The sequence below is a fragment of the Dermacentor albipictus genome, chromosome 7 (assembly GCF_038994185.2).
Source record: "Dermacentor albipictus isolate Rhodes 1998 colony chromosome 7, USDA_Dalb.pri_finalv2, whole genome shotgun sequence".
Taxonomy (NCBI): Eukaryota; Metazoa; Arthropoda; class Arachnida; order Ixodida; family Ixodidae; genus Dermacentor; species Dermacentor albipictus.
Genome location: NC_091827.1, coordinates 27084239 through 27104613, shown reverse-complemented (window position 1 = coordinate 27104613; position 20375 = coordinate 27084239). Strand labels below are relative to the sequence as shown.

General features: G+C 49.7%; 1 protein-coding gene across 8 annotated transcripts in view; it reads left to right on the top strand.

Annotated features, from left to right (window-relative positions):
• LOC135919267 (neprilysin-2-like) overlaps window positions 1-13662 on the top strand; it is a 55851-nt gene extending 42189 nt beyond the window's left edge. For 3 of the 8 annotated variants that reach the window (XM_070521804.1, XM_070521799.1, XM_070521803.1), the window contains 2 exons: window positions 9060-9203; window positions 12569-13660. In XM_070521804.1, coding sequence (XP_070377905.1) covers window positions 9060-9203; window positions 12569-12910 — 486 coding nt within the window. In that variant the 3' untranslated portion in view covers window positions 12911-13660. Of the gene's footprint in view, window positions 1-9059; window positions 9204-12568 lie in introns of all 8 variants that reach the window. The other 5 variants (XM_070521801.1, XM_070521798.1, XM_070521802.1 and 2 more) reach the window with 4 other exon arrangements.
• Window positions 13663-20375: the final 6713 nt, after the last annotated feature.

Sequence of the window (20375 nt, the reverse complement as noted above, 5' to 3'; positions counted from 1 at the left end):
TGAGTCCGTCACGTTGATCACTAGCTGTCACATCTCCATCGTGCCACGCCACAATCATGTCTGCCAACAGGGGAAGGACTCGCGCTCCCAATACCCTAGCCATCGCCCTAGCCATCGCTGGGTGCTGAGTCCTGAAATAAATGAATTGACGAATGCCTATGACGTGATATAACCGCCATCAATAATTACGTAAAAAATTTGCAAAGTTACGTTCTTATGTTTTGAAACAAGTTCATGGAGGGTTTATGGGTACACTTGCACTAAATTGTAATTAAATGTTCACTTTATTTCCGGAAATTCATGGTTCGTCATAGTAACAATGACACAGTCTATAATCCATTGCCAAATACTTTGAGTTGCAAACAATAAAAAACGTTCTTATATTCCAGTCCACAGGACAATAAAAGCCATCGGTGTGCTACTTGACCACATACACCTGCATCCTGCCGTATATGTAGAAAGAGTATGCGGATATTCAACAAATATTACACGACTTATATTTGGAATCTATTGTGCCCTATTCGAGTACTTCATGTTTCGTTTCGGCAGAACATGGTTTGATATCTGGCTTTGATATCTGGCACAAAATCACGCTTTCTTCGAAACAACAAAAAAACTTCGCTCAAATTACATCAGTGTTTGTTTAAAGGGACAATAAAGGCAAATACTAAGTCGACGTGGACTGTTTAAATACCTTTCCATAAACCTCGCAATGCTTGTTTCGTACTAAGACATAGTTTACGAGAATATTGTATCTGAAGGGTCTGAATAGCTTTTTCGAAATTCAAATCTCCCGCCACCCAACCCGGGGAGTGGTGACGTTGCATTAGCCCCGAGAACGAACTACAGGGCCGCTGCGAGCGCCGCTCGCGTGACGTCAGGGCACGGACTCGCGCCTGTCGTCTGCTACAGTTCGGGCGTTGTCCGGGCCCTTTCTGTGGTGTTTTCGTTTGTTCGCCCTCGATCTCGCTGCTTGTATACTTATAGTGGTCGTCTCAAATATATTGTTACGGTGAAGTGAAGGAAGACGTTGAGTTGGACTAGAGAAAGACGCAGTCTGGCGGTTGCCTGAACGCCATATCCATCATTTGTAAATATAAGTTATTTTACACTCGTGGGCCTGCTTTCTTCCCGCAACATTTTGGTGGAGGTGCGGGGTACCACCACGGAACTTCGCAGCGGACGTCATCTACCTGCTGCCACAATGGCAAATCAACCGACACAAGCGACAGCGCCTCGGCAGCCCGTGCCCACGGTCATCCTCACTCACCCACGGGACCCGGGAACATTTTGTGGCACGGACAACGTCGACGTCGAGGACTGGCTTACGATGTACGAGCGAGTGTGCGACAACAACAGGTGGGATCCTACAATGATGCTTGCAAACGTAATATTTTATCTGAAGGGAACTGCGAAGCAATGGTATGACACACATGAAGCTGACCTAACGAGCTGGGATGTTTGCAAAGAAAAAAATGCGAGACCTGTTCGGCAGACCTGTCGGTCGTCAGCTGGCAGCTAAAAAAGAACTTGCGTGCCGCGCTCAGACGTCCACAGAATCCTATGTCGTGTACATACAGGATGTGCTGGCCCTCTGTCGCAAGGCTGATGACAACATGACCGAGGCAGACAAGATTGGCCATATATTGAAAGGTATTGCAGACGATGCCTTCAATCTCTTGATGTGTAAGGATTGTGCCACTGTGGATGCAATTATTAAGGAGTGCCGGCGCTTCGAACAAGCGAAGGGCCGCCGCGTCACTCAAACTTTCGACCGGTTGCCCAATACCGCCGCGACATCTTCTTGCGAAGACCCGCCGCGGTTCGTTCAGCCCGCAGGACCGGAAGAAATAACGCGCATCGTTCGCCGTGAGCTTGAGGCCATGGCCCCGGCTCCCGTTCGTTCAGACTGTCGGGAAAGCGTACCCGCTATCTCCCTTATACAAGCGGTCGTTCGGGAGGAAATAGCAAGTTTGGGCATTCCATCTCTCTGCTCAGTCCGCCATACCAACACCTACCAAATTTCTCCGACCGCTCGCTCCCGGACGCAAAGCTTTCCACCACTCCGTCGCAACCCAGCTGAATGGCGCACAGCGGATGATAAACCCATCTGTTTTAATTGTTCCGGTATTGGACACATCGCCCGTCATTGCCGCAACCACTGGTCGTCGCCTCCTCGGTGGTCGTCTCCGAGTCACTACAGCCAAGTACCCGACAATCGCACTTTCTCGCGCTATACGCCGACTAGGAACATCAACGCCGACAGTGCTCCACCAAGATCCAGCCGATCCCCGTCTCCGCAAGGTCGTAGGTCCCGTTCGCCTCTCGTTCACCGCTCTTCGTCCCCTTCTGCAACCGGTCGCTTCGCTTCGGGAAACTAGGCGGTGCAGCTCCCGGAGGTGAAGCTGCAACTCCGACCCGGCCCACAAATCCTCTATTGACCCTGCCTACATGTGGAAACCTGCTGGACATTGAAGTCGATGGCGTTCCTGTTAGATCTCTCGTTGATACAGGAGCGCAGCTTTCAGTTATGAGCGCTGCTCTCCGCCGCCGGCTCAAAAAGGTTCTGACCCCCGCCGTACCGTGCACCGTGCGAGTCGCCGATGGGAGTACGTCACCTGTCCTTGGAATGTGCACAGCACGTGTGACCATTGGGGGCCATTATACCGTTGTTCTATTTATCGTCCTTGAACACTGCCCACACGACCTAATTCTCGGCCTCGACTTCCTTTCGAAACACTCTGCCCAAATTGACTGCTCCGCCGGTGTTGTACAGTTGGACCTGCCGCTTCCTGCCGACGCAACCACTTGTGCTCCACACCGCTTATGTGCTGCTGAATTTGCAAGGCTGTCTCCACAGGCTGCTACAAATGTCCTGCTGACGCCCTGTCCTCCCGTACCTGATGGCGAGTACGTCCTGTCGCCGCTTACTGACGTGGTTTTGTCGCGTAATATTGCCCTACCGAGCACCTTAATTCGGATCCGCGAAAACTGCGCTCGCGTGCCCATCCTCAATTTTGAGTTCTCGTCACATGTTTTGCCACACGGTATCGCCATAGCGCATATCACTCCTTTGGAAGAATTTCAGATTTCTTTTTTGACCTCTGAATCCTTCCTCAGTACGAACGGACCTTTGTCATCCACTCCTTCGTACTCGACGCCTGCGGACGATGTTTCTAAGATGATCGCCCCCGACCTTCCTTCCGAGCAAACAACAGCTCTTCGTCATCTCCTGTCATCTTATCGGGACATCTTTGATTTGGACGACCGTCCACTTGGCCAGACATCTGTTGTCACGCATCGCATCAACACCGGTGACGCCAGCCCCATTCATAGGCGGCCATATCGTGTCTCGGCAACAGAAAGGGCCATCATACAGAAAGAAGTAGACAGGATGATGGACAAGGACATCATTGAACCCTCCAGTAGCCCGTGGGCATCACCGGTTGTCTTAGTAAAGAAAAAAGATAACTCGTGGCGCTTCTGCGTTGACTACCGTCACCTCAACCGGATAACAAAGAAGGATGTTTATCCCTTGCCTCGCATTGATGACGCTCTTGACTGCCTTCACGGATCCCAATACTTTTCATCAATTGACCTCCGCTCCGGCTATTGGCAGATTAGCGTCGATGAGATGGACCGCGAGAAAACCGCCTTTGTCACACCGGACGGTCTGTACCAATTTAAAGTCATGCCCTTTGGATTATGCAATGCGCCAGCTACATTCGAGCGCATGATGGACTCTCTCTTGCGCGGCTTGAAGTGGTCTACATGCCTGTGTTACCTCGACGATGTGATTGTGTTTTCGCCGAACTTTGAGAGCCACCTGCGGCGCCTCACAACCATACTCTCCGTGTTTCGCAGGGCTGGCCTTCAGCTAAACTCCTCCAAGTGCCATTTCGGTCGCCGTGAAATTAACATGCTTGGTCATCTCGTCAACGCCGCCGGAATCCAACCTGATCCACAGAAAGTTCACGCCGTGCGAAATTTTCCTGTACCTTGTTCAACGAACGATGTCCGTAGTTTTCTGGGCTTATGCTCTTATTTTCGGCGATTTGTGAAAAATTTTGCGGACATCGCTCACCCTCTCACTGACCTTCTTAAGAAAGACGCCTCTTTCTCTTGGGGACCGCTACAGGAGAAAGCCTTCTCTACCCTGATTGAGCGGCTTACCACTTCCCCGATTCTCTCCCACTTTGACCCTTCTGCGCCCACTGAAGTACGAACTGACGCGAGTGGTCATGGCATCGGCGCTGTCCTCGCTCAGCGTCAACAGGGCCAAGACCGTGTCATCGCTTACGCTAGCCGCCGCCTTTCCACGCCCGAGCGAAATTACTCCATTACTGAGAGAGAATGTCTCGCGCTCGTATGGGCGGTCGCGAAATTTCGCCCGTACCTTTTCGGTCGGAGCTTCTGCGTTGTCACCGACCATCACGCCCTCTGCTGGCTCTCCTCTTTGAAGGACCCAACTGGACGACTTGCACGTTGGGCATTGCGCCTACAAGAATATACATTTTCTATTATATATAAGTCAGGACGCCTGCATAAAGACGCTGACTGCCTGTCCCGCAATCCCGTGGATCAACCGGACGATACCGATGCAGACTCGGACATCAGTATTCTGTCCCTCTCCGGCTTCCTCCACATTGGCGACGAGCAGCGCAAGGATCCTGTTCTTCGAAAACTTATGGACCGCCTAAGCTCCTCGCCCAATGACCCGTCCCTTCGGATGTTCACCTTGCGCGATGGAACTTTATACCGTCGTAGCGTTCGTCCTGACGGCCCGGAGCTCCTCCTAGTCGTCCCCAAGCACCTTCGACTCACCGTGCTCCAGCAACTTCATGACGCTCCTACTGCTGGACATCTGGGCGTCACTCGTACTTACGACCACCTGCGGCGCCGCTTCTTCTGGCCTGGCATTTATCGCTCTGTGCGCCGTTATGTCGCTTCTTGCGACCTGTGTCAGCGCCGGAAGACGCCTGCTATGCCTCCCGCTGGTTTGCTTCAACCCATTGATATACCTACAGAGCCCTTCTTCCGTGTGGGCCTCGACCTCCTTGGTCCGTTTCCAATTTCCATCAAAGGAAACAAATGGATTGCTGTAGCAACCGATTATGCCACTAGATATGCCATCGCACGAGCCCTGCCAACCAGCTGCGCTACAGATGTCGCTGACTTCTTACTAAAAGACGTCATCCTGCACCACGGCGCCCCTCGCCAGTTGCTGACGGATCGCGGCCGCTACTTTCTATCGAAGGTCGTTGATGATCTGCTCCGCTCCTGTTCTACAGAACATCGGATTGCTACCGCGTACCACCCTCAAACGAACGGCCTCACCGAGCGACTCAACCGCACACTCACTGAAATGCTCGCCATGTACGTCTCCAACGATCACCGCGACTGGGACGTCGCTTTACCATACGTCACTTTCGCATACAACTCGTCCCGTCACGACACTGCCGGATTTTCACCATTTTTCCTTTTGTACGGCCGCGACCCCACCTTGCCTTTTGACACGTTGCTACCTCCCGCAGTACAGTCACCCAGCACTGCTTACGCTCGCGAGGCTATTGACTTAGCCGCCCAGGCCCGAGATGTCGCCCGTCATCGCCTCACAGTCTAGCAAGCTTCTCAAAAGCGACGCTACGACCTTCGGCACCGAGACCACCATTTTTCACCTGGTTCCCTTGTCCTTCTCTGGACGGCTTCACGTCGTGTCGGCTTGTCGGAAAAATTACTGTCCCGTTTTTCTGGTCCGTACCAGATCTTACGCCAACTGTCCGACGTGACCTACGAGATCGCCCCACTCGGTCAGCCTTCCGTGCCTCCCAACTTAACCAGTGATGTTGTTCACGTCACCAGGCTCAAGCCCTATGTCCCCCCCAATAAGTGAGGCTGTTTAACTTGCACCGGGACGGAGCTCCCCCACCGGGAGGGTGATGTTACGGTGAAGTGAAGGAAGACGTTGAGTTGGACTAGAGAAAGACGAAGTCTGGCGGTTGCCTGAACGCCATATCCATCATTTGTAAATATAAGTTATTTTACACTCGTGGGCCTGCTTTCTTCCCGCAACAATATTTTTACGACGTCTTCCTTTGCGAACATTTATTCACAGAGCTAATTTCTTAGACAACAACGCAGCTCTCAAAGGCAACGCTACAGTGCCAGCCGAAGGAGCGCAGACCAGGCCATTGCGGGTTTTTCATGCGCGGATGGACAATCGCAAAAACATAGCATATAGGAATCCAGTTATGATACCATACCTGCCGCGGTGCAACAAGTATGTTACAAACGCTGGCTATATATGACTTCTACAACAGTTACGTTGATTTTAATCCGCTAAAACAAGTTTGCTCAAGACGAGTAGTTCATGGTATAATATGGAATTTTTGCATTTCTTCACAGAAACGCTCGGCAGTAACACGGGGACTTAACTAACACTGGAGTTTAAATTCTACAAGCACCACTTGCTTCTATACTGCTTGTTAACATTAGGCGGTTCTTCACGTGTTTATATTAAGCGGCGGAAATTTCAAGTAATGTTAATGAAGGCTTACAGCTATTTACAGAATACAAATAGGAATCTACCAATATATATGCCCTTTTCCGTGCTACACATTCAACTCACTTGAGAAATTTACTGATGCTTGTTGCTTGAGGAATATACATTACGAATCTCGGCCCAATTTTTTATTGAAGTATGCCTGTTGGACCGCATGGCTGCAGATAGAAAGAAGTCGAAGCGTCAATCATTACTAGTATGGGACATATTGAAGATATCGAAATTCCCCGGTGCAGGGTCAGAAATCAAGTGAAAATATATGCAAGGCTTGTGGTGCTTTCTTTGTGAATGTTTGCGATTGGATTGGCGCAAACTTTATTTAGCCTACAGTTGGGCAAGGTTCTTTTATGTACCGACGAAGCAAATAGTTCTCCGTTTGTATAATTAAAGAACGCTGGATCGAGACATGGTTAGACAGAAGGTGCTTGAATTTTCCTTTTCTAGGCAATCTAAGCTGCGCTGTAGTAGCTCGAGAATATTTTAGCCATTCCAGTTGGCGCTGTAAAAAAAAAAGCTTTATGGTTTCAAATCAAAGTTGTAGTGAACTGATTGGTTTCGCGGACATAGTGTGCCTCGCCATACCGACAGTCGATTGCTACCGTTACGTGATCAGAGGTGTGCCATATTGTCGATAAAGGCTACTGAGGGCCACTATGAAACATTTCATCACTTCAATAGATTGGCTCTCGATCTTAACAACGAAACTCTTCTCTCAGGTGGTTGCTACTATGGTGTTTGTGAATTAACTATGTAAATACTCTACATGACGCGCCGTCATGTTAGCAGCCATGAGCAATTCGTTTTCTTGTAGGCCTGTTTCAGCGGGGGATGAAAGTAGCAGCAAACTTTTTCGTAAGAAATGCGCGCCTATTTCTTTACGAATTAATGAATGGCCACATTTGAATAGAACAACACACAAGAGTAATAAGAATCATGATGACAGCTTCGCTGGGCAGTGTCCTTCTAACATCGGATAGCATGCTAACGCCAATTACCAAGATTTTTCTTCCATGTAAAATGCAATGCCTCTCATAGCTAAATACTAAGGGAATGTTAAATGTTTAGCGTGGCATCATACACAACTTCGCGTGTTGAATTTGCAGACATTCTTTTTACTCAAAAATAACCGACAGACACGGCGCATATATGCATTGCAAAACCAGTAGACCCCTTTAACGCTACATAGCTTGCGATATCCAAGCCGCAAGGTTTCTCGACTCACGCGCTTTTTAAGAAGAAACTGTGATTAAGGGATGGCAGCTGAAAGAAGCCGACGTATCCTTAAATACGTACGGCTCGAGTCACCTGTACCCCAAGCATACACGAAGGGAACGAGCGCGCGCGGCAGCCGAGCGAGCCGGAGCGAGCGGCGTCCTGGCCGTGACGTCACTCGCGAGAGGGCGCCTCTCCTAATTCTCGCCGCTAATTGGCCATCACCGCACTTTGCATCCCCGTCTGACAGACGGCGGCACCGAGCCAAGACAGAACGGCGGATTCGCCGCTGCAGCTGCTTTTTCGTCAAGTGGCATACACTCTAAGAAATGTTTACACCCTTTGAGTCGTATCTTGCCACACAACAATAAACGTCACTTCTCTTGCCCGCATTTCCTTTATTTAACGTGGCGAGCCCGGTACCTTACAGTAACGAACGGCATGCGCGTTATCAGCGTGACACAGCATTCCCGACAGGAAAGTAGCGGGCGCAGCGTTTTCAAGAAAGGAAACGCAAGCAAGGCAGATGACGATTATTGTTGTGCGGCAGAGATACACACCAAAGGGTGCAAAGATTTTTTTGGAGGGTAGACCGTTCGTGAGTCCCGCGACATCACATGCAAGTTGAATTCTCTGCTATTTGTAGTTTGTGCGAGTTTCGCGAGCCAGCAAAACCAACGCAGCACTACGCGATCAGGAAAGTACCGAAACGCGAAAGCGTGGGTGCTGCAGAGTCGAGTGAAAACGAAACCTTTCGACAACCCGCATCGTTGTCATGGGTGATTGCAATGAGTTCTTTCTTTTTTTTCTAAAAATGAAATAGAACGAGACAAGTAGCATTTTATTTCATCTTATTATACAATACTAGGATGTTTTCTGCAACGAGTAGCTGAGTAGTATAGTGACAAAATTTAACTGAGGAGTGCTGTCGTAATCGGGCGAGTGCTTGAGTGTCCCGGGGGATTCTGTAAACCACGTCCTGCATTTGCCTCGATTTCTGGATTATTAAGGCTCTGTTCGCGATAACAGTGACGCCTTAGAGATTCTCGAGCACTAATCTATCACTTTAGCTTGGCTTAGTATTTGCCTTTAGCGTCCCTTTAAGAACGTTTCTGTGTTTCACGTGCACTACAGGAAACTCGGCTGCAGCTAGTACAGTTAGAACCGATGCGCTTAGCGAAATAGTGCCAACCCATTTCTACAACGACATAAATCAGTTGCGCATATGACGTCGCCCAATAATCATATCGGATCGCTTGCAAAACACTATGGACGGCACGTGCAGGTCATTGGGCACGAGATCATGCACGGTTACGACGTCGATGGCATCACATTTGACGAAGACGTACAGAAAGTCAACTTCAAGAACACTTCGACGATGAAGGAGTACGAGAGAAGAGTTCTCTGCCTTCGCAAAAAGTACGAAAATGTGAGTGACTTTTTCTGGTCCAATGAGCAATGAGCAAGAAGAATGAGTGAAATCTGCCCATTGCAGGATAACATTATAGCCGGCTGCACATCATCGATGGTTCACAGCACGCCATTCTACATTGCCATACTTGATGAACTCAGACTGAAGGGTTCGAGGGAGGCCAAATTACCTGCACCTCCTCAGCTTAAAATACTTTCGTCGCTCCCATTGGGCAGTCCTGTCTTTGGTTTAAAACTTTGACAAGAAACGCATGCGTATGAGTAAAAAGGAACTGCGCTATATTTGGAGTCAGTTCTTTGCTGCGAACATCACAGCCAACTCGATCCAATTTAATGCGTGCTATGAACTGCATGAAATCATGTATGTTAGACATAGTCATAGAGCATTCTCCACCTTGGGGTCTTCCGTAGAAGTTATATGCCATATGTTTCGCATACCTGCGCCTCCAGTTGTCGATTCACTCGGCCTCGCTTTTCGATCTCTCATAGCCTCCCAGTAGCCTCAGATGGTATAGCGGTCACCCTGAAAGGCGTTGGTCCTGGTCTGATCTGCTGGCCCGTACGAACTTTCAACTGGGAAGCCTTCGTTCTGAGAAACCCGCATGTGTGTGTGCCCACAGGGTCACTGCTCGCCGTGATGTATTATATATATATATATATATATATATATATATATATATATATATATATATATATATATATATATATATATATATATATATGGTCGCCCTTGAACACAGAACCTATAGCTCAGAAGCCCGACGCTGCAAGCATTACAGCATGAACGTTTTCCCTCCACTAATGCATGTCTAGCAATCAGATCGCAGTTCTTGCCGTGAAACCCCAAAAATTTTTTTTTAAATTTAACACGTGATCAAAGGTCAAATTTTGGGCTGATCCCGAAGGTGGTACCGTTAAAAAGCTTAAGAAGTCCGACCTCCCTCCTCTTCTCATGGGAGGAGTGACGCGATAGAGTGCCAGGCGCAGTGACTCTGCCCCATCCTCACCCGCAAGTCAATCAGTAAGACGTTCTTTGGTTGAGTAGACCTGAAGCTCGATTCACCTTCGAATTTTCGTTTTTAGCTTCGCGCTGCTCTTGAGTGGCCGAAATTTCCAGTTGCGCTCTCTCTCTCTTTCTCTGTTATATACGTCTGCGGTTTGTTTCTCTTCACTTCTTAAGACAGGTTCCCACAGAGACATTCGGAGTCCGGAGTGGCGCGGAACCGTAGTTCGGCGGCGGCGAATTCCGCCGAAAAGGGCGTCTCCGCGCCGGTCGGTATCTGACCAATCACTCTCGCCGCTGCGGGGCGGGTAATCTCGCGCCCCGGACCTAATCGGGACGCGAGACAGCCACTGAGTCGTCCCTCGCCGGAAATCAACGCAAAACGTGCTGGACCACGTTCGAGCTTGGTATACATCGCAATAGTCTCAAAATGCTGTACTGACTTCCGCGACAGCGAAGATGTTAAAGGCTGCGAGAAGTTACCCGTTTCCGTGGGACAAACGCTACGTCAAGCTCAAGTACGATGTGGTGAAGGACGCACTGACCCGAAAAATAGACGCGCGAACTCCATTCGAGGGTTGAGAACTGCAAAAAGAAAGAAAAAAAATTACCGACGATTACGTTACTTCCTAATGCGAAATTTGAGCGCAGCAAATAAGCTGTTTCACCTTTTCGATAGATTGAGGCAAAGAAATCGAGCAACACATGTATGCGCTATCACAGAATTTTTTTTTATTATTCACACGTATTCCTTTAACAAAGACTCCACTAACAGTTCTTGACAGTCATGAAGGAAGCTTTGTGGTCGGAGAAATAGACTGATATATGTTCGACTTGGTACACCAATGCTTGATTCTCAAAGACGAGATCTATACAAGTGCCTCGCGAGGTTGTCACAGCCGTGGGACGCGTTACGAGCGAGAGGAACGGGATGTTCTCCCGCATAAGTGTTAGGAAATTGCTGTTTGTCTTTATGTCAACATTAAAGTCCCCCACTACTAACATCGGTGTTAGTAGTGGGGGAGCAGCAGCAGCAGCAGCAGACGGAGGACTTCCATCGGTCGTCTCGCTCATGGCTCAGAAAGAACTGGCAGATAATTTCGCAGTGGCGAACGGCAGCGGCAATTTCGCCTCGGGCGGTGCACATATACAGATCCGCCGCCACCGATCTGGCTCTCTGATTGCCACCGCACAGGGCGAACGGCAGCGGCAATTTCGGCTCGGGCGGTGCACATATACAGATCCGCCGCCACCGATCTGGCTCTCTGATTGCCACCGCACAGGGGTTGCATTGGAGGAGGAGCGAAGAAAGGAATTAAGTTCGAGCCGGCGCTTTGACAAGCGGAGACTCGCAGGAAGGGGGGAGGGGGGCGGCGTGTACACCTAGCGGCAAACGATGGGGGCAGAAGCGCGCGCAGCAAGCGGACAACACGATAAAGAAAGGAGGGAAGAGATAGCAGCGACTGACTGATGCCGCTGACGCCGATAGTGAGTCAACCCCAGCTGCGGAGTTGGTTTCAGGGACAACGCCGCCGATGCCGACACAAACAATATGATACCCTCGCTTCCGCAGCGCTAAGAACCAGGTCTAGCCGTGGGAAGGTGGTCACGTATTCGTCGACGTGCCGGGGCCTACGTGAAATAACCGGCGAAGAGCACCCTATCCGCCACACAAGAACAGGGGGGGGGGGGGGACCCTTTCCTCCTCTTTCTGCATGGCGGCGACGGTGTTCTATGCAGTCACGTTATCTTGACTCTCTAGCGGCGTCAGCGGCATCCAGCGGTATCAGTCGGTCACTGCTAGCGCTGGGGGGATGAAAGGGGGGCGGAGCTGGTTACGAGACCGACGACAATGCCGACGACGACGCGAAACCCAGGAACGGACGCCAAAGAGCTGCGCTCTAAAAAAAAGAGACTGCGTAGGAGATTGCACTACACTGTTGAATGATCTACACTGTTAAAAGTAACAGAGGGTGTACATCTGTCTCTAACTCACACCCTTACGCTTTTATGGGTGTAAGGGTGTTAGCTACAGACCTACTTACGCCATTTTTTTTATTTTAAACGTGTAACTTAGTTATTGTAGTGTTTATAGCAGTCAAATGTCGCGTGATCTCCTTGTTTTCGCCTTACTTCGACATCTGGTGCGCTACTCTGGTCACCGCCAATGGCGGCGTTTTGAGCCAATCAAGAGGCTTCCTTTCTGGCCAATCGGAGCTGGCAAGAGGGAGAATTAGCTACAATGTGAACGACGGTGTATGCGCTCTGCGGCCGTGGGGTTACCGAACCCCTATAGACCTCTAGAACTCCTCTAGAACTCCTCCTCAATGTGAACGGGGTGTATGCTTTCTCACCCGCAGGCGGAAAGAAATGCCAGGCAGCTCGACACCACAACGGACTCGGAAGGCTTCGCCGACTATACTGGACTCCTGCTGGCCTACGCCGCCTACAAAAGCCTGCCGGTCGCCGAGCAGGACAGGAAGCTGTCCGGCATCGACCTGAGCGCCGACAAGACTTTCTTCATTTCGCACTGCCTCAAGTGGTGCGACTTGAGAAGTCGGAAACGTAGGAAGGGCAAACGCTACTGGGCCGGCCGGTCGCGCTGCATCGTGCCGCTGCTGAACATGCCCGAATTCGCGGCCGCATTCCGCTGCAAGACCGGGGACCTGATGAGTCCCAAGGACAGATGCGACTTCTGGTAGAAGACGCGGTGATGCGTTCACTCATCGCTTACCGAGCCGCTGGATTGTGCCTGCGGTTATGACGCGAGGACTTCTTTGTGTGTATTTTTCAACTCTTTTTATGTCTTCTTGTTTTTTGCAGGCGCGCGATCAGATCACCGCATGAAATATCTGCCGCTTGTTGCGAACAGTGGATGTCACAACGCGTGCTCCTATTGATTAGCTTTGCGTGCTTGTGGTTATCGCAAGCTACGCTCTTGCGAGCAATTGTTTAGTTGACGAAGGGGTCAGATGAACTCCACCGGTAGCGTTTGACTTATGAATGACCATGCGCGTATAAAAAATATGCACGCAACTAATTAGGTGGTATGTACGTCTGGGCGCGCTATTATAAGTACGCTACCTTCTATGGACAGTAAAATGACTGCCACTCCAAGCAGTCTTTACCTACGTTTCCTCTCGCTCTTAACACACACGTCACCCGGATTGTCGAGCCAGAATGACGACGCGTAGCAATAGCGTACCCACGTGCCTTAGTGTACCACAAAAACTAGAGGTTGTGTTCCACGGCGGTGTATGCAAATGAATAGAAATGATGTATAGTATACCGTAACCGGAGCTGGGTTGTTTTTATGGTACGCTATGACACTGTAGCTAAAGCTCCCTAATAACGGCAGTCACACAAAAATAGAGGTGTGTTTCTCGGTCGTGTATCATTGTGTCTACCAAGGTGACATTTGTAACTTCCCTGAGTTTTCCAGGTTTTCTGAGTTGCTTTGCAAAATTCCCTAAGTGACATAAAACTTTGTTTTATGTCAAGGCGGGCTGACACCATGTCGCCCGATGCTGTCCTTCTCTAGTAAGCATGTTAACGAATGAAAAAACGACTTAAGTGTTTATAGTAAGGAGTAGTCTCTATTTTATTCAAAAAGAAAACAGAAAGGAGGGGTTAGTGCAATGCATTGCCCCCTCCCGCGCTTAAGCTTCACCGCACTACTACGTCACGTATGCTTCGCCAGGCAACATTGCTACGCTGAGGCGAAGCTGACTTTCGGGAACCAACCTTATGCAGCACATCTTGCTTTCCAAGCTTCGAAGCCAACGGTGATGATTACAAAGATGGAGTCGGCGTCAATGCTGACAGCGGCGAATTCTTTCAATGAAAAAAATGCACCAAACGGCAAGAAGCTTAACAGCGAACGTCGAAGCAGCTAGGCGGAGCCTTGCCGCGGTGGTGGTTACGGCTGCCAGCTGATCTGCGTGTATACAGAAGAATGGAGATGATGTATAAAAGACCACGGGTGGCTTGCACGAACATTTAATAATGAAAATAATAACGAATTTGAGAACGCGTTCTTGCGTGGACTAGGCGTTGTCTATGGAATTGTGCACGGCAGGTAGAATCAACAAAGGGGCGCTGCGGATCATCCTCGCGGCAGGGCTTCCGAAGGGAGATACTGCATACGATTTTCTGGGTGCCGGGTCACACCGGAACAGAGGGCAACCAGAGAGCCGACAGTCTAGCTCGCGAGCTCGCATACCGAGTGGGACAGTCAATGGACCCGGATACCACTATGACGGTGGAACCAACGTACGCGGAAAAACTAAGCCATCGCAGAGGCAAAAGGATAATGTATCCACCACCCCACCTATCTGTAACACCACACGAAGCAGTCGGCTGGCGAAGGCTGCAGACAGGAAAATTCTCCAATCTACACATCCTACATAAAATGTTTCCCAGTCAATACAGGGGCACATGCCCATGGTGTGGGGCCATCCCAACACTGTATCACATCACATGGGAGTGCAGAAATAACTTCTCTTTCCACAAAGAAAAAAAAAACCAGTGCGGAACAGTGGGAGGGCCTGCTCACCAGCGGCGTGCTCACAGTCCAAGAAGGATTGGTGCAACACACTCTCAAAGTGGACAGGCTCAGCGGTGCTCTGGAATAGGGGCGCCGACCACTCAAGACGACGGAGACTTCAGTAAAACATGAATACCTCTGTTAGCCGCTGAAAGCTGTAAATAGAGCAATAAAGTTTTTCCTTCCTTCCTATGGAATTGTACTGAAGGCACTGGGCAGTGGGCATGGTGCTAGTGAATGAGAAGAAGACGACGAGGAGTGCTTGCTTCCCCGTTTCGATATAGCGCCGACCTGTTTAAGCCTACCGCTGCAACCTAGAACTAGTGCTGCTAGGCGAACACCCCCGTTGCATTTGGTGGAGCTGCTATGTTGCTCTTCGACATCCTAGAACTCCGCAGTCGGACGCTACCACCAGCTGTTGCCATGGATCAACCAGGACCTTCCCAGACTGCTGCTTCCGTGCCCCCGGCCATCGTCTGCTCTGGCGTTATCCGCCAGCGCGATCGGGCTATATTTAGCGGCACAGACGACCACTACATGGAAGACTGGCTCGCCGAATATGACCATGTAAGAGCCCATAATAAGTGGGACGACCGCGCCAAGCTCACAAATGTCATATTTTACTTGACTGACGTGGCCAACCTATGGTTCCGCAATCATGAAGCCGATTTTACCACCTGGTCGGCTTTCACGACGACTTTGGCTGAGGTCTTCGGCCGACCCGCAGTTCGCCGGCTTCGCGCTGAGCAGCGCTTGCGTGGTCGAGCTCAACGCCAGGACGAGACCTTCACCAGTTATATTGAAGACGTGCTCTCGCTCTGCAAGCGCGTCAACTCATCTATGGACGAAGCTGACAAGATCAAACAGCCGACCCGACCCAGCCCAGCCCGAGAGGAAAACTAACAGTCGCAGTTCCTGAGGCAAGGACTGCGTTTACGTCGAACATTCCAAGGCCTCATTCTGCACCGGCGAACGAAATTGAACTGTTTAGCCATATTTTAGCGCGACGACACAATCACAAACACAACACAGATAGCACCACGTCACAAGCGCAAACAGCGCTTGTGACGCGAGTCTCTGTCTTCGTGATAGTGCCTTCGCTCTGCAATATGTCGTTACGTAAACACCACCTAGCCGCCAAAAAACAGGTCCTCCTGTAGAACATTTGTGGGGCCCGTCATGGGCGCGTCTCCTCTTTCGGATATTATTTGTGTATGCAGTAATCCTTCGCGGACATTTTTTAACTGCGTTGTAATGCAAAATGTAAGAAATTGCATATTAAAGCACATTCATTGCACACATTGCACATATTGAGATGCTTATAAACTACCGGAATAAAGCTATAAACTAGTTTAGAATAAAAATGCTTCAGAGAGAGAGCGAGAGAGAGAGAACAACTTTAGTAAATATACCTGCAGAGTCGGTTAGGCTCCCTCCACGCAGGGAGGACAAGCTTTTACCGCGACGCGGCCACTACGTCAGTCTCCAGCATGGACCCCGTCTGTAATTGCCTGTATAACACTGCCTCCTCCCGGGTAAGCCCCGGGTTAGGTGGCGGCATAGTCTGTATCTTAAGTCTGTACCACTTCACTATTTCGTTGAAGGTTGTTATGCATCAGAAAAATATTTTTTCTATTCCTTACTTGCGCAGGTTATGCGCTGGGTGGAACGATCGATAAACAAACGAACGAAGGAGTGGACGGTTTGACCGCGTGACTCCTCATTTTTCGTCCGCCCGCGAAGCAACGCCCAAGTGAGTGACGATAACCCAAGAATGAATCTAGATGAGCCAATGAAACTGGTGTCTTGCCGAGGGTTGAGTTTGGTCTCTTGACGCCATTACCTCATTCATCTGAGGGCGTCGACAGAGTTGACAGAGGGTGTCGACAGGGCGTCGACATAGCTCTCTCACTAGAGAGGACTCCGTAGCTTGGAGGCTGCTACAGACGGGTGCGTATCCGAACTCAAACACCCTCAGCAAAATACAACCCACACAGTACACTGACAAATGCCCATGGTGCCAGGAAACATCCACGCTCCACCATATAACGTGGGCCTGCCAGGAAACAAATGCGGCACCAATAATACCAAACCCGAGTGCGGAGCAATGGGAAGGAATGCTCTCCAGCGACCGTCAGGACGTCCAACTAGGGCTGATCCGACGGGCCCACCTGGCAGCGGCATCCAGCGGAGCCCTGGACTAGGGGCAGACGGCCATTGCTAAGATGGAAGACACCATCTGACTCCGCGAAATTCATAAAATTTTCTAGAGCTCAATAAACGTTTTTCCTCCTCCTCGCGGAGATCCCAAACTGTGCCAGACCCGTGCCTTCCTGCATAACACGCAAGTGGTCTATTTCATGTGCTGCCACTGCCATTGGTTTACGAGCTGTTGCTGAACGAACCGTAGCGTGAGTGGCAAGATGATGATCTTCGGCTCGCAAGGCGCAGCTGTAGAAGCACGCTCCTCGGCGAACCCTGTGTTTGCCATGCATGGGGCCCGGCGTTGTGGCGCCATCTGTATAAAGCATGGACTCGGCGAATAATGTCCGTTTTTAAATTTCTTTTTTTGATTCTCTAAGACTTTGTGTTCACTTTTGCGTGCTTCCCGCCTTTTCTTTATTGCGCGACTATAGTTGAAACAGGTTAACACGAGTTTGACGTGACGCGAGCGAGTACAAAGACAAAGTTTAAGTTACATTTTTACATTAAAACATTTTTAAGATGTCATTTTTTCCTAAGACGGTCAGTGATGGAACAGGTTGCCCAGCGATGTTGTATCGCTATCTTCAAGTGATGCCTTTCATTCAGCCGTATGACTTGCAATTTTTTTTTCTCTATACTTCGTGCTTGCGTCAACAGAACCACTTTGTTTCACTTCGCGCATGTACGGTTATGCTCTGCTTCTTTTTTCTTCTTTTTGTTGTGTCGGCAATTTGCCCTGATCTGTAACTTTTGTTTTTCATGTATTCTATATTAACTGCTTTTTGTCAATGCTATATGTACTTCTCCCTCCTCCTTCCCCCCCCCCCCCACTGTAATGCCAAACTGGCGCTGTGGGCACTGTGATAAATAAAAAAAAATAAATACCATCGCTCGTAAATAGCCAGCTGAGCTCGAGTCTCAGAGGAGCACATGACGCACAAGCGGCTTCAGACAAGACGTTTCACGGGACAGTGCGAATGCTGCGCATCAGTTGCGCAAGTAGAGGAAACGAAAGTGCTGCGTCACCTTCACTTTACAAGCGGGTGCCGAGAGAAAATTTCGAGACTTTACCTTTGGCTTAAGGACAACGCCAATCTCGGCAGTCTCCATGTGCCTAATTGGGAGCAGGCCCCGATACGAAGAAACTGTTGCGGTGTCTTGGCTGTTCGTTGGAACAGGCACTGCGAAAACTTCGGTCTCCACTGTCGTGTTTACGGAAGGCTCTGGGCGAAATGTTACTGACTAAGCTGTTCCATTAAGGCTAAGCCGCAGGAATGCGTTCGAAAGAGCTGTCAAAACGCGCCGGCTTTTTCTTGATGCGGCGCGGCCGGAAGTCTACATAACCACAACATATGTGAAAAGAAAATTGGGTTATACTCAATGTCTCCCGCGAACACTCAAGATTTACTACGGCATTTGTCTCTTTGTTTCCAGAAATTACATCGGAACATGACTCGCCAAGCGTTTGTAAACGTCCATCCACTGCGGATATAATAGCCCAGCTGCTCATCTCGAGGTCACGCCATCGAACCCCGGCCGCGGCGGCCGCATCTCGATGGGTGGCGAAACGCAAAAAAATGACCAGGCTTAGCTTGGTTAAGCCAGGAATGCGATGCATATTGCGCGAGTTGGGGCCCAGCTTTTCCTCCGGCTGTCATGACGTCACGTCACGTGGTTGCGCTAAAGGTCAATGGTGGCTGCCCGGCCGCGCCCAAGGGCTGAACTGAGTGATTGCAATATGCAACGCATAAAAATAGAAGCAACTTAATAACAAACATAGCAAACTTAAAAGAGAATAGACCCACATATGAGACGCGCAGCAATGAACAATGGCTCATACCCTCAATGGTGGCTGCCCGGCCGCGCCCAAAGGCTGAACTGAGTGATTGCAATATGCAACGCATAAAAGCGCCCTTGTACCTGACATCGCCTGCACGTCAAGGAACCCCAGGTGGTCAAAATTAAACTGGAGTCCCCCAGTAACAGTGGCTTCTAATCACATCGTGGTTTTGACACGTGGAACCCCAGAATTCATTTTATTTGTGATCGTCCGTAATTGGAGATATTTATATAGAGTGTACTCAAGAGTACTAGCGTATCATAAAAAAGATCATGAGCCATTCCACTCTGTGGAGGTAGACGACTTAGCGAAGCTGTGCAGCACAGGAACACAGGTGCGAACGCCTTTATTGCCCTCGCGTTCATTCGTGTTATATATTCGTTATACACATTGGTTAATATACATTCGTGTTTTCATTTCGCGATACATCGGGGTAAATAATTTGAAACCGAAATCGCCGCACCGACTGGCACTGGGCCAGCTGCGGTAAGCGCCTTCGCAAAGCCAGGGGCAGTATGGGAACGCTAGCATGATGGGCATCATCGGAGCCATAGAGTTTCATACAATAATTATTGCAGGAAACTCTATGAACGGAGCGAGCTGTGGAAGATGACGACGACGAACGGGTGAGCAGTGGCACGAGCAATTGCTGATGATAAGTTTTTGCTTGCACTCTTGAAAATTTCAAGGGACCCTCGAGGAACATGTCAGCTCCGGTTACATTCCATAGACAACGTCAGCTCCGGTTAAATATTCCATAGACCGCCTAGTCCGCACAAGAATGCGTTCTTAAATTAGTTATTTTCATTATTAAATGTTCATGCAAGCCGCCCGTGGTTTTTTATACATCATCTCCATTCTTCTGTATACACGCAGATCAGCTGGCAGCCGTAGCCACCACCGCGGCAAGGCTCGGCCCAGCTGCTTCGGCGTTCGCTGTTAAGCTTCTTGCGATTCGGTGCCGGGTTTTCTCATTGAAAGAATTCGCCGCTGTCACCAATGACGCCGACTCCATCTCTGTAATCATCGCGATTGGCTTCGAAGCTTACTAAGCAAGACGCGTTGCATAATATCGGTTTCCGAAAGTCAGCTTCGCCTCAGCGTGGCAATGTTGCGCGGCGAAGCATACGTGAAGTAGTAGTGCGGTGAAGCTTAAGCGCTGCAGGGGGCAATGATCACTTCACACAGTATGCACTCCTTAATTAAATATGCGCGCACTCGCCGTCTCCTGTCACAGTACGAGCACCAATGTGCCTAATAAGTCTACTAGCAGGCCTTCAGAGCTTCTTTCTTTGGACGTGTCTGAGGCGATTTGAGCCCTTGGGGGCAGTAAAGATATGTATTCGTTTTTTCGGACGTTTTCGGGGCCCCTACGGAGTCCGAAAAATCGGACGTTGACTGTACAACTGTCAGAGAGGATGTTTCAAATGGACCGTGGGGAGAACGCGCGGCGGAACGGGGACGAGTACACAAACGACCATCGCATCGGGGAATGATGAGGAAAGGAAGCGTGCGACTTCTTCTTTAAAAGAGCTTGAGCGCAAAAAACAAGGCGTTGGCTGAGGCCGAGACGCAG